We start from the raw sequence: 12,849 nt of genomic DNA on the forward strand, positions 1-12,849 counted from the left end.
ACCAATATATCAGTGCACCTCTGCTACACAGGCACTTAGTTCATCCAGAATTGATTCACGTTACCTTTTTTCCCCACCTGAAACTGCTGCAAGTTTTAGCACAGGTAGTCCATATACACACTTTTGAGCACTTTGGCATCTACTTATATGTAGTACAAACTATGCATATTAGTCCAAAGCCAAAGGCTCATGATTTATACATGAGTTCAGCACCAGGAGAGTCAACAGCATTGTAAGTCATGGTGACCCCACAGCTCAGTATGTGTGCATACTTCAAATACCCCCCACAAAGGATACGCGTGTTAATTATCCCCATTCATGACTGGAACCACGTGTTCTTGTCATGAGTCCTAGGATCCTCCAAAAATGTATATGCAGATGAGGTGCGGGGCAACCTGGTCCAGCTTCACCTCATGGGAGGCAGGGCCACACTAATCATATACAGCAGACTGAGAGAATGCTAAGAGATGGATTCTGGGTGAATGTTGTGGCTCACCGTGACTGGAAGAAAAGTCAGTGGTGTGGGGGACTATGCCACGCTGTGCTCAATAGGCACTACTATATGTCTGATTCAGAACAACCTATTCTTGTGGTATGTTTCTATCAGTGTGTTTGTCCAATATGGGCCATGTGTTTTACAGTCATGCTCAGTGTTGGCTGCATTTAAACCGACTTCATAGTTGGTTTCCACAATATATTTAGTAAGATTTTGTTGTATGCAATTATAAGACAAGAGGGTTTTTCCCCTGCATGCCAACATGGGGGGAACCTCATCTTGTATTGAAGCAAATATAGTAATTTACAGGATACATGGTGGATAAAAGAAACGATGACAAAAAAATCACCTCAAAACCCCAAACAATTCTTAAGTCATTGATTGACCTTACACAATCATACAATACTACTGAATATACTAGCCTTTCATACTCCTTTAGAGATGCTATGAGTCAAAAAAATAAAGTACATTAATTGTGAGCTCTACAGCCATGGACTTTTTTCACTATATAAAAAGAATGGAAGCCACCACACAGCTTCACAAATTAACCAGCTGTTTAAACAGCTAAACTAAACCCTGTTGCTAGGAGAATAGTCCTAGGCAATCAAGACCTGAACAAACATTTTCTTTCAAAACAGACTGCAATACATTCTCACAACAGCAAACAGATAAAAATCTAGTGGCCTTAATGAAATATTAACAGTAAAGACTTGGGATTAGGCGGTCTACATACAGCCTGGTGCAAGGGCTTAACACTAATAAAGCATATAGATGTGTGAAGTCAAGATCAATTAACAGAAAATAGGACAATTCTCAGATGAAATACAAATTGTTCATACTACTGAATGACGATGAGAGACTCCATCAAGTCTAGAGCCTGTACACTCACAGAAATAATCTGGCAATGAGACTACATTCCATTATGGTGAATCAAACAAAGACAAGCTGCTTTTATAAGTTTAGTGTGGCCTCACATACCCCCAGCGCATTGCTTAGCCAACTGCAAGAAAGATATGACTAAGGATAGGTGACCCTTATAAAGCCAAAGACCCAGCACCAGGATCAAGAGCACAAACGCTGTTTACCTGATAAAGTTTACCCTTACAGGATTGGGCCCTTACAATAAAACCTGTTGAGGTAGGGACTGTATTTTTTGATCTCTAAAAGCACCACAAAAGCTTTAGGTATCTGTACAAATTAAATTTTCCAAGTCTCTAAATGCCCCAATTAAAAATTCAAACTAAAAATAAAACTAGATAAGTAAGTATATTAGAGCAAACGTATTCTGAAGGATACAAATTATGCAGATAAACTGGAACATTTAAATTGCCATCATGTTACATAATTCCCAAGCAATTCCATTTTTACATTAAATGCAGCAACCAACGAGAGTACCTCATTAGGAAATTTTATAGCCCCCTTAGCGAGAGAGAATACTAGCTCTATGCAGGCAATTATTTTAATTTAGTACTTGGAACATATCCAGTTATCCTAAAGATACTGTCTGGCCTCACAATAGATGTCTTGATTTAATCTATCATGGAGGTTGCTATCCACTATGCTGATCACCCTCAGGCATTCAGTCAGGTACATCTAGAAGAGCAATATGATCTATCCTCAGTGTAAAATTAAAGTATACTTGAACAAACACCAGCTAAAAGTTTACAGATATGGCATCCATTGAAAAGACTTCTGTACAGTGCAACCAACCTGTAGGTTTTCTAGCAGCCTGTCAGTGACTCAGATCCATGCTTCCCATTTTCATCATTATGGTCCTAACGACAACACATTGTCCATTAATTATTGAAGAAGGCAGGGTAGATTTGCACCTTACAGACTAACCAAAAGAGATTGTGCTATTTCTCTCTCTCTCTCTCTCTCTCTGTGATACACACAGCCACTAAAGCTTGCTTCATCAGATGCATTAATTATTGTCCAATATAATCCCAAAAATGAGCCCCATATATAGCCTAACTACGACAACTATAATTACACAGCTGGATGGCTGTTAAGAGAAAACTGAGTGTTGGGGGACAATTTTCCTGCAATTAAGTGACAGATAAATGATGCAAAGGCACGATAGAAACTGAACTGCTCTTATAATTTTACATGCCATTCCTCTAACACAATGCTTAAAAAGACTGTACTTTCCCCTAAAAACACAAACACTTATCCAAAAGATGTTCTTCATTAAATTACACTTGTTTGACAGTAGGCATAAAAGATAAGTTCACTGCCAGCTCAATGCCAGCAGAGAAGACTGAAGTAAGAGTTGCAGCAGCAGAGCTGTCAATGCACAAACTCACTGGTACTTAGGAAATGTGACCCAGGAAGGAGTTACAGCTATAGCAGAAGTGATGATTCTGTCCACTCCCCAGGCAGCCTGTAAGTCTACTCAGCACGCATAACGTAAGCTGTTTTGTGCTCTAGGAACACCTCACGTCTCTCCTAGCTACTCGAACTCCTGACTATATCCTGAGACTGCCTCCACACTGAGGACTACGATGACACTGGCGAAGGGCCATTTTGGTGCCCAATCGTCACAGAAATTCCTTTTATGACAGAGGGATTCCCTCAAGGAAATTCATCAGCTTTGCAGTCTCTGTAACCCTGGAGAAAGGCATCATGAGTCTAGTACTGGAACCCTTCAATAGTACATGAGTAGCTTTGTGGTGGCTCTCTGAACAGAAATTAATTTTATCGTAGGCGTATTCAGTCTTAGTTACTCACATTAGTAGCTAAAAGATTTTACTGCTCCCTCTTATTTTATCCTACTTCAATAGGTGCAACATTAGATTTAACTGTAATTGGTTTAAAAACCAGAATAGTTAGGCAAGTTCCAAGTACAGTTATACTCTTTCCACAACTGTACAGCTCCTTTCAAAATAACTTGGTTGCACAGAAGTTAATGGATGTAGAACCTGGCCTATGAAATCTTCAGTGCTTGCAATGCTAGGCCAGAAGGTAGCAAGATCATAACTGGATATTTAACAACTTGGATTGTACAGGTGACAGTTTTTCCTACAAGCATTAAAAACTAAGCAATTCTGATTCTGAAATAATGGAATCAATCTAGAAACCCATCATTGTTTTAGAACTAATAAACAAGTAAAAGCTTCCTTTCTCTTTCCTACAAACACATTTTTAAACCCAAAAGACAATAACTGGGTATTAACCTTTTAAAAGGCTACTGAAGACTGCTGATTAACAAACAGATTAAGTATGAGACACAGATTTTAGATTTATATTTAATTTACCAAAGTAAAGCTTTACAAAACAAGAGTTTACTAGCTTAAAATAATTTAAAATAAAACATTTAACATTAAATAAATGTTATGCTCCATAAACAACATGATATGCTCCAACCCCCTTGAAAAAATACTATTCTGCACACATACTGTACCTGACTGCCACCATGACCAAAGGGAGTGCTGGATAAATTGGTGGTTACACTGTGTAGAATAATTTCACCACTCAGAGATCCAGAAGCTATATAGCAGTCATTCCAATTAAATTTAACACAAGTTACTTCATCTTTGTGATCCTGAAAGAGAAAAGAAACACTAACTAAAATACAGTGCTGCAAAACATTCTAGCAGAGAAAAGATTTTCTTCTATGCTTCTAGAGAAATTTCAGCTTCAAGCTTTCCTTTTCCAATATCTATAAGAAAAGAAAGCTTTAATCCTGAAATACTGATAGCTCTTTGTAACTTCAGTATCCAAAAATCAAGCACATGTACAATTGCATCTTTACACTACAGTAACAAAAACTGAAGACTAGTAGCATATACTCATTTTGGCATGCCAAACAAATGCTTACATTTTTCAGGAGATTGCATTATAATCTAATTAAGAATAGGTTCAAATTATAATGTTAAACCAATTGAACTATAAACACATCCAACAGTTGAAAAATATATTCCAAATGTAATTTTTTTCAGAGACTTTTGGGTGCTTTATCTACTACTGCCAATTTCTCCCACTAATGCCTTCATTATCAAATCATCACTTCTTTGTAAATCAGGCTAATGTTTTAAGGTGTTACATCTATGATTCTATGATCTTCAGCCCCAAAAGAAGTTTAAAATCTGCATCAATTACTTAGTAAAAGCTGCCCCCCATACTGCAATTAAAAAATAATTAGGTAAATCCAAAATTAGAACATAAGCCTTGCTTTAAGATACATCTCTCATTAAGATCTTAGTCTGGCAAACACTTACACAATAGCAGTGAATAGCAACTTCCTTTGTAGTAATCCTCTTTACTTCAAAGGGACCTCTCTAACATACTTCAAATTGGGCGCCTCCTTCAGTGCTTTAGGATCAGTGGTGTAATATGGCACAAAACATCTGGCATGCAGTTCTCAAACTGGTTTGTTTTATGATTTGACTGTTAGTTTCTCCCAGTGTCAAAAATTTTACTTCAAATATTTTGAAATCAAAGTTTGCTGTACAGACCTCAACAATGCAAGAGACTTGTACACATGAGCAGTCCCACTAATTTTAACATAACTGCGTAGACTGTGTAAAGTTAAGCATTCATGCAAGCCTACAAGATCATGACTTTAAATCAGTGTAAGCAAACAAGGCGCCAGCTAGAAAAATTAAATGTTCACAACCAACAGTGAAACCTAAAATCTGGAGGTCTATATTTTTTCCTGTGAAGTACCAGATAAATAATAGGAATAAAAAAAAGTATTACCTTAAGGCATCGATGTAGTCTTTTGGATTTTAAATCCCAGATATTAACTGTATTATCAAGGCCTCCACTTGCAATATACATAGAACTGGAATTTAAGCACACACATGTCTGTTGTGCCTGATAAAAAAATAAATTCAGAGGAAGAAAGAGCAAGGAATTGTGTCAGTTTATATAAGCATCCTTATAACATACAACCTCAACTCTTAACCTATATAGGCCTATATGATTTCAGTGAGGCAGCTGGTATATTTACCAGATCAGTATGCTAATGAACAAATATTAAACCTCGCTCCCTGTTATTCCCTCTTTCAATTGCAAGCTATTGTTCATGCTGTTTCCCTTTATTTCAAAATCTTTTTTTCCTTATGCTCCTATAGTATAGCTCAGAAGCGTCAAAGATCTGGCCTGGGACCACACCCAGCCCACCGAGTCTTATCCAGGCTGTGGTGCTGCCTCTAGGTCTCTGGCGGCTCACACGTGCAACACGTACTGGCCCTGCCCCTGTGTATTGCATATGGCTCACAAAGTCCATCTGGTGCAGTCTGTACATGGTGCAAGGCCAGTCTGGGGTGTGTGCTACATGCACCACCTATGCCAGACTGGCCCTGCATATTGGATCTGGGGCTGGTCTGGATTGGGCCTACAGAATGGCCACCCATGCAGGATCCAGTGTGATCCCTACATTCAATACATACCCTAGAGCAGACCCACAGACTATGTGTGGGACTGGGCTGGCATGTGCTATATGTGGTACATGGGGCTGGAGTTGGCATGCATGCTGCAGGCAGCCACATGCAGTTGGTCCATGGCATATGCTGCACGCAGCACTTGCATCAGACCAGCCTCACAGGCTAAATCCAGTACATGGGGCCAAGTCTATGGGCATGATACAGCCTATGTCCCTCATCCAGCCCACAGGGCCAGAAGAGTTTGACACCACAGTGTAACTTCCTGAGATTATATCATATACTTCTATTCAGGTGCAAGACTTTTCTTTTATATAAATCAAAATGTGTGTGTGTGTGTATATATATAGATATATATATATAGATATATATATAGATATATAGATATAGATATCCATCCCTAAATGAATGCTGCAATGCTATCTTTCCAAATTGATATTCCTTAAACATTATACATAATATTATAGTAGCAAGCATTATCCCAGGTCCACAAAGTGCTACTTTTAAAAAATAAGTGCTACAGCACTGAGCTTGGAAAAAATGTCACTCAGTGACAGATCTACATGAATTTATGATTCAGTATTATCACCTTCCAGATTCTCTTTGTAGTTCTTGGGACTGGTAAAAGTGTCCATTTATTTACCAGCATATTAATCCAAACAATAGCATCATAAAATTAAAAAGGATTACATTTGCATATATAAGATACCCTGAATATGATAAACAACAGACATTCATACAAATATTTCAAAATTACATACTTGGGTACCAATAACTCAGTTTTTGCACACTTCCTAGATATTCAGGGTCCCATGAGACTTACAAAAGTTACTGTAGTGGAGGACTCAAATAGAATATACCTTATTCAACAGTCACCCAAGTCAAGGTTAGGATATTCCTCTAATTGGGTCCCACTACCCAAGAAAGTAAATTTTAGTGTATATACATACATACATATTTAAATAATTAAAAAGTAATTAAACAAATTCTCAAAGCTGTCCTACTGAAACCAAGATATTATTGGCTGCTTGCAGTCAGTAAGTACTATATTCCAACTTAAGCACAGACAATATGGTGGCGGTGAATACCAACCTCAACAACATTAAATATAACTGGAATTAAAATACAATTGTAAGATAGAGTGCAAAGCAGATGTTACACCAAGACATAACGCATATTAGTGTGGGGAAGAGAGGGGAAGCCAACACAGTATTAACACTTACCCCTTCAGCTAGTTCAAAGAGTGGAACAGGTTTACCCTTACAGCTTGAGACTACTATTTTATCACCACCATCAGATGCTGTGACCAGAAAATTATCTGAAACAGGAGTTACGGACAACAAAATACAAATCATGGAACTTCATACTGCTGCCAGCAAACAAGTATACAAGTATAATAACAATCAGTGTAACTGTGCAAAAGGTTACTTAAAAGTCAAGTTACTATACCTTTAAATACACTTTCAATTGGAAACATTTTCTGATTTGCTTTCGGAACAGTGAAAAATATAAAGGATAAAGCACTTCTCATGCTAATGCTCTTATATGGAATTTCATTAAGCAACTGTTGCATAACTGAGTTAGTCTGTTTTAGGAAAAAAGTTGTCTTGTATATCCCCCCAACAAAACAAGGCAAGAGGAGGGGAGGAGGAGCATATCTGGAAATGCACCCAAAGACATGGTCCTTTCTGCCTCCCCAGCAACTCTAGCTACCATTAAGGTTCAAAATGTTTTGTTTTTATTAGTAGTAAATCTATAACTCTAACAGAAAAGCCCCATGCAAGATAGTCCGACAGTTTCTAGAACATGCAAGATTCATTTCTATTTTTTTAGGGCATCTCCTTCTGGATAGTAAACTGTATACCTTTAATAAACTATTCTGTGCTTAGAATTCTGTAGCTTAATGTTTTAGATAGCTTTTGATGCAAGTCATTAAGTAGCATCAGATTAGAGCGCAAGTACTGCAATGGGAATTTGTCATTATCCCACTGCCAATTTTAACATGAAATAAATTTTGACTAACCTTTTGAGTCTAGAGAAAAAGCAGAGATCTTTAGTTTGAACTAACTAACATTAGAGTACATTAGCAACTGTTTCAATATCCATGACCCCTATGTCAATGTGTTTTTCACCTACAATCACTCATTAAGGGAGAAAAATATGATCTGGAGCCAATGATGTGGTAGTAACTGGGATGAAAATGTAGCTTCTCCATTAGCAATATTGTAACACTCCTTTTAGAAGCGCAAACCTAAAAAATAGCAAAATGGCCTTTGACAGTTCTTAACAAGTTGAGAGATACAAACTTGATAGAACAAGAGCATAAAGTTATATGCCATCTTGTCTGTCTTACCAGTAGATAAGCTTTCATACAAAATCAAAAGGAGTGGAAGCAGAATACATACAGAACTGTTCTCACCCCATTTATTACAGAGCAGATTATTATTCACTGCCCAGATCTACAGTTGCTAGAGTAACCATTCCCTTTGAGACAGACCTGTCTTATAACCATTATGGGACACAGGATAGGGATTGATATTTTAAGAAAACAAAAATAAATCTAGAAGACCTCTCTACTGTTATGGTAAAAACAGACTCATGTTGGAATTTTCCCTGCCAATCTACTGTCAAACTTCATTTTAGATTAAAGGATATTATAAAAGGGGAAAAATAAATATTCTCCACCACCCATCCCTCCCTGCCTCCCCCCCCCCGTTTTTGTTTGTTTGTATGTTTGACAGAACTTTAATAGTCAATTCCATGATTTCTTAGTCAGCTTCCCTTTTTGTTTGTGTTGATCTTTTACATAAAAGCAGGAGAACATTTATTAAGAAAGCTTGTTTGTAAAAACACAAATTGGCAAGGGACTCACAAGCAGCATAGGATCTGAAGGAACTTTCATGGGTTTTTTTGCAGGACAGGAGGCGAGGAAAATGCAGAAAAATGAAGCAGCGCTATTCAGACTTCAAGTCAACTACGGCACTTTAAAGCTCTGAATTAGTATTTGCATCATATTAAATCAGTCCTTTCTTCAACATCTGCACTGCTAAATGCTGTATTTAACCTTGATGATTATAACCATTGCCTCATCTCTATCCCTGCCATACTTCATCTCAGAGGTCAGACACATTTAGAACTTTGGGGAAGTAATTATAACTTGCCAGCACACTATTTTTTGACATTCATATCATATATCAATCTCTTCCCAACACAGCGATGCCATGAAACTAGCTGATCTGTTGGAACTATTAGTATTTTAGAGAAAATTCTCATACAGACCTTCCTAAACATACCTAATCTTCCTGTGTATACCCTTCCGACATAATCAAGGCTACATATAGTCCCACCTATCACAAAAGGAGTCTGAAACAAATGTGAAAGGGACTACCCAAAACAGACCTGAAACCCTGCGTGTACAATGAAGGAGTGATCTGTGGTAACATTCTCTGAGGGAGAAACTTGCATCTCAGGAACCTAACAAATACTTGAGACTTGTCTGCAAATTGCAGATCTTTCACTTAAGAAGGCTTTAAAATTAAATTTCCTACTGGACAGAAAGTTTTCGGTTTCCATTAAATACAGTGACAGCCAAAGATCATTTCTAATACCCACAGCCTGGCTTGAAAGATTAACATTTGGAAGCCAAAGCAAGTGTTCTATAATCAACTTCATATTACTTACAGATTTTTTCTGCTAGCAGTAGGTTCTGTCAGCTTATTTATCACTGAAAACTACTGCACTTATTTTCAAGGCAAACAATTAAAAAACCCTTTAATTTCCACACTTGCGAGATAAGGAGGAGACAGTCTTAGATAAAGGAAGCTTGAAAACAAAAGCAGAATCAGAGGACTAGGGCAAAGAGCTGATTTAAATATGAAGATTCACACACCTAGGTGGGGAGAAAGTATGCTAATGAAACATACATGTATGGAAATGAGATACATAGCTAAAACACAGGTATAGAGACATGCTCAGTAAAGAACTCCTTGCGTCACTCCCTTATAACCAATTAGCAAACAAGAATGCTTATGAAGGTCCAATACTCCTGTATAAAAGATGCTTAGAATTAAGAATCTGTGTGCTTGTTACGTGAAATTATTCCGCTTGCACCTTATATTGCTAGCAATAAATCTTTATACTTTCACCCCTGGTATCTTTATTGGCTTTTGCATACCGGGCATGATCCCAGACTCGAGCTGGGGCTCAACAGTTTTTGGCGACCCAGATGGGACTGCCTTAGATAACTTTGCCCGGACTAGCTGACGACCAGACACAGCTCTTCCTTATCAAATGTCAGGCGCGCCCCAGGATCTCTTTTCCCGGTGAGACTTTCCTGCTGGATTGCTGAGGCGGCAGTAGCCTAACGGTGCAAAGCCATAGAGTGAAAGTATCAGTAACAGGCACCTGGGTGAGAGGGTAGAAAGGGCATAAGGCCTACCATCAGCACGCCTGCCTGGGATTATCTCTGTAAGTATTCTGTCTGGCCCGAGTCCAAGAACAGTGATTTTTCCCCTGTGAGGACGAGGACTAAAAACAGATCCCTGGATCCCAGGTAAGTCGGACGGTCAGGACCGGGAAGGCAGCCCTGAGATGGGTACTATTAACAGTAAGGTTAGGAAATGTACCCCCCTCTCTTGTGCATTGGGACATTGGGCAGAGTTTGGTGGAGATCCTATGACTAAGAAGAAAGCTAAATTCTTCTGTGAAACTGCATGGCCACGCTATCAGCTAGATGATCAAGAACATTGGCCTCCGGAGGGAAGTGTTAATTATAATACCATCTTACAATTGATTTTGTTCTGCCGGCAGAATGGAAAATGGGAAGAATTGATGTATGCGCAAGCGTTTATGTCTCTTTGTAGAAATAGAAAGGTTTTGGAGGAATGTGGACTGGGGGAGGGAGTTGGGGTCTGTGAGATGACTTTGGTAGCTAATAAATCCTGTCCTGGACTGTCCGGAGCCGGAGGCTCTTCCCCCTCTGCTGCCTTTACCGTATTCTCTTCCTCTTCCTCCTCCTCCTCCTGATACATCGGATTCCTTGCTGGCATCTGCTCTTCCTGCTTCTTCCCCCCCACCCCCCGAGGCGGAGATTGAAAATACTCCCCGACCTAGGAATCTGGAACAGCACCAGCCCTGGCTGTCAGGTGTTTGGCAATCTCCAGATTCCCCGACTTCTCCTGATATAACCCCGGGAGGTGGGTGGAGAGTACAGTTAAGAGCAGACTCCGGGGTTAAGGGAAAACATCACAGGGAATCTGATCCTGGCCGTGGGAAGGGAAATGGGGTATTTCCCCTAAGAGAACAAGTGGTACCTGGGCCTCTAGAAGATGATGGGGAGCCAACCTACCGTCGAACCTTTGTGCACATTCCTTTCACTACATCAGATTTGTATAATTGGCGGAACAATACCCCCAGCTTGAGAGAAGGTACTGAAAAGGTACATAACCTGTTTAAAATGATTTTCAAAACCCATAACCCAACCTGGGCAGATGTTCAGTCTCTTTTAGATATCCTGTTGACACCAGAGGAGAGGAGAATGGTAGTGGGCAAAGCCCATGAGTACGTGGAAAAGGAGATTACTGCAGGGAACTTGCAAGGAAATAGGGACAATCATGTCCCCACCCAGGAGCCAGATTGGAAACCAGACCAAGATATGACCTCTATCCATGCCTATCGAGAATATATCCTCCAAGGATTGAGAGATGCTGTGAAAAAACCCCAGAATCTCAGTAAGGTGTATGAGGTCCGACAGGAGACAAATGAGACCCCGAGTGCTTTCTTGGAAAGAATTTACACTACTTTCAGACAATACACTCGTGAGAACCCGGAGGATACATCAAACGCTCGCATGGTAAATATGATTTTTATAGGTCAGAGTGCACCGGACATTAGAAAGAAATTGCAGAAGACAGACGGAGCAACAGGTATGCCTATTTCCCAACTAGTAGATATTGCTTACCAAGTATTTACTAACCGAGAAAGTGTTCAGGAAAAGCAACAGGACAAAAAAAGAGGAGAGAAAGATAAAAATGCAGGCAGCCCTACTGGCAGCTGCAATCACGGGAAAACCTAGAAATGAGGGATCCCGGAGACAGCCTCAGAGACGGGATCCATTAGAGAAAGATCAGTGTGCCTATTGCAAACAAAAAGGACATTGGAGGCGGGAATGCCCCCGTCAGAAAGTTGGGGAAGGTGAAAAGAAAAAAGAGGAGAGCAGTGGACTGTTTGCTTTTGGAAGGGATTCAGATTGAAGGACACCGGAGGCCCGGGAGGGAAAGATAACCCAGATCCCAGTGTCCCCTGATGAGCCTCTGGTTAAAATGCAACTAGGGGACAAAGATGAATTGGTAAATTTTCTCGTTGATACAGGTGCTGCCCATTCTGTCTTAACTCAAAAACTGAAACCTTTAAGTAAAAAGGCTGTCCCGGTGGTAGGGGTTACAGGGAAGGCAGTAACACGACCCTTTTTACAGCCAATGACCTGTAATCTTGGGCAGACTGAAGTCACCCATCAATTTTTGTACATGCCAGACTGCCCTGTTCCCCTTTTAGGAAGAGACCTCCTCTGTAAATTGCATGCTACGTTGTCGTTCCAGGATGGGCAAATGTTTTTAACAGTGCCTTCTGAAAAGGGGTGGCATTTGCAGGCTTGCCTTCTCGGCCTTCTCCGAGAGGAAAGTACACCGGATATCCCTCAAACCCTGCTCGATGCTGTTGTTCCATGGGTATGGGCAGGTCATCGACCCGGAAAGGCTAAAATGCTGACCCTGTAAAGATTCAACTTTTGCCAGGGGCCCAGCCTCCATGTGTGAAACAATATCCAATGCGGATGGAAGCCAGGAAAGGAGTGAAGCTGTTAGTTGAACAGTTCCTGGAGTATGGCCTTCTCCGTGAATGCACATCAGCTTTTAACACACCCATCTTGCCTGTGAAGAAGCCTAAGAGTGATGAATATCATTTCGTCCA

At 39.8% G+C, this 12,849-nt stretch overlaps 1 protein-coding gene across 3 annotated transcripts in view; it reads right to left on the reverse strand.

Annotated features, from left to right (window-relative positions):
• Nucleotides 1–12,849, reverse strand: part of NEDD1 (neural precursor cell expressed, developmentally down-regulated 1) — a 53,516-nt gene that overhangs the window by 35,764 nt on the left and 4,903 nt on the right. For all 3 annotated transcript variants that reach the window (XM_025213438.1, XM_014523744.2, XM_025213437.1), the window contains exons 3-5: nucleotides 7,107–7,201; nucleotides 5,198–5,314; nucleotides 3,900–4,040 (exon numbers count right to left, since the gene is read on the reverse strand). In XM_025213438.1, coding sequence (XP_025069223.1) covers nucleotides 3,900–4,040; nucleotides 5,198–5,314; nucleotides 7,107–7,201 — 353 coding nt within the window. The remainder of the gene's footprint in view (nucleotides 1–3,899; nucleotides 4,041–5,197; nucleotides 5,315–7,106; nucleotides 7,202–12,849) is intronic.

The sequence above is a fragment of the Alligator sinensis genome, unplaced genomic scaffold (genome assembly GCF_000455745.1).
Source record: "Alligator sinensis unplaced genomic scaffold, ASM45574v1 scaffold154_2, whole genome shotgun sequence".
NCBI classification, from domain to species: domain Eukaryota; kingdom Metazoa; phylum Chordata; order Crocodylia; family Alligatoridae; genus Alligator; species Alligator sinensis.